The sequence below is a fragment of the Aplysia californica genome, unplaced genomic scaffold (genome assembly GCF_000002075.1).
Source record: "Aplysia californica isolate F4 #8 unplaced genomic scaffold, AplCal3.0 scaffold00431, whole genome shotgun sequence".
Classification (NCBI taxonomy): domain Eukaryota; kingdom Metazoa; phylum Mollusca; class Gastropoda; order Aplysiida; family Aplysiidae; genus Aplysia; species Aplysia californica.
Window position 1 is genome coordinate 651,395 of NW_004797701.1, and position 1,890 is coordinate 653,284.

Consider the following 1,890-nt stretch of genomic DNA (forward strand, 5'->3'; position numbering starts at 1 on the left):
ACCCCTCCCTCAAGAGAGGTTCTCAACTGAGACAGCAGCATCAGGTTTTCAGAAGACTTTTTGGAGTACTCAATTCAATTCCACCCCTGACGGTATTCCTTTCTAGTCTACCTTCCAACAAAACCACTCACCTTGGTATCAGAGACAGGCGGCCAGTTGGGGTCATTGTTTATCTCCGACTCGATGGCATGGTAGGTGAGGTCACGTGACGGCAGACAGGCCTGGAGACAGTGGGAACACTTATGGCGCAGAGCCTCATTGTCCACCACGAATTTCTGCACCGAAGAAAAAGTGGAAAATATAATAATAAGTAAATGTGTTATGACGCGGTGGAATCAAGAGCTCGTCAATTTTGGGGCATATCGAGTTAGTAGATCTAGTATCATCTTAAAGTTTGTCCATTTGTCTTGCATTTGGCGACAAAAAAACAACAACCCATATGTCTTGAATAAAGTGGAGATGTTAGCGATTAAAGGAGGCGTTGAGCAAAACAAAACAAACAAACAAACAAACAAAAAATAGGGGAAAAATGCCAAATCATCGGGAAAATGTTGTTTCCATCAGTTACATTATTTTGAAGAGCGCCTGATTCACCTCGATGCCTCACAAATTTTGTGTCACTCGCAACACAAATGGGTAATTAGTGTCGAATATTACAAGTGATGCTAGAGGGTAACATTCAAAGCAAAGAAGGAGAGATAAGGAAAGTATTATTTTATAGATAAGGAGTAAACCACATTAAAGCAAGGTTTGGCAGTGTTGATTTTAGTTTTAATGAGCATTTTACGGCACTTGCAACACAAGTAGGTCACATAAGTTCCAAAGTCCCGAAGATAAAAGACGTTACAAGACAGTAACATACAAATAAAAGTAGGATGATAGATGTTTGACAGACAAGATGGAGCAAACCACATCACAGCACCCACCAACAACCAACACAAAGAAGAGTGAAGGAGGCACATCGAAATAAAAGCAGTCATTCAGTATAAAGAATTTATGGCATGAGTTATGGTGGGAGATAATGATTTATCCTACGATAGAAATTGCCAAGCTGTAATCATGAGTAACGACGAGTGAATACAGTTGGCAATTTCACAAGTCGGATAAATCACGATCTGCCATCAAAACGGGTGTAATTATCTTTTTAGACCATACTAATATCAGCTGGCGAAATAGATCCAGACTCAGAAAATTCAAATGCTCAGTCAAGTGGACAAAAGGATTCATTCAAGAGTCGTCTTTAAAAACAAAATTTCCAAGGCCGTCGGAGTCAAACAGAGGATTGGAAAAAATAATGGGGTTTTCCCTATATTTGTAGCCACATTAATGACATATCGCTACCTCAGAATAACAACGTTCTATCTGCTCTGTACTGAGTTTTGAGAAACTTGACGTCAAAGACCTTGAGTTTCACATCATGTCAAGCTTTTTCGAATGCAATTTTTTGAATATCTTGACAATGACTCCGAATAATCTTACGATTTTGGTAGAGCAGATAGAATATAATTTGGTTTCTGTCCTCGTGATCTAAGTAACTAAAAACGGCCAAAAATGATAGACAGAACTTTGTGATTCTAAGGTAACGATGTACTATCCATATGTCTCCCTCCGAGATACAACCCCCAAACAAAACAATAACGTAAACACAAGCAAAGCAATCAGAAAACGTACAATTCAAAAGTTTAAAAATTAAGAAACTGCACTTATATGACATTTTGTGGTTAGAATAGAGATGACTTTGACCTTGATTTTAAACTTCGCATACGAAACAAACGAAAGGGTAGGAATAGTTTCTTAATGCAAGCATAAACGTGTGCATTGCACTATAAAATCAAAGGTAGTAAATAACAAGATGGGCCACTCAGCCAAAAAAGTGTCCGCAGGAAGTAT

General features: G+C 38.5%; 1 protein-coding gene across 1 annotated transcript in view; it reads right to left on the reverse strand.

Annotated features, from left to right (window-relative positions):
* Positions 1 to 1,890, reverse strand: part of LOC101862965 (probable cation-transporting ATPase 13A3) — a gene marked incomplete at both ends in the record, with an annotated part of 39,549 nt that overhangs the window by 4,978 nt on the left and 32,681 nt on the right. The window contains 1 exon segment of the mRNA XM_013086062.2: positions 132 to 275. Within this exon segment, the coding sequence (XP_012941516.2) occupies positions 132 to 275 (144 nt within the window).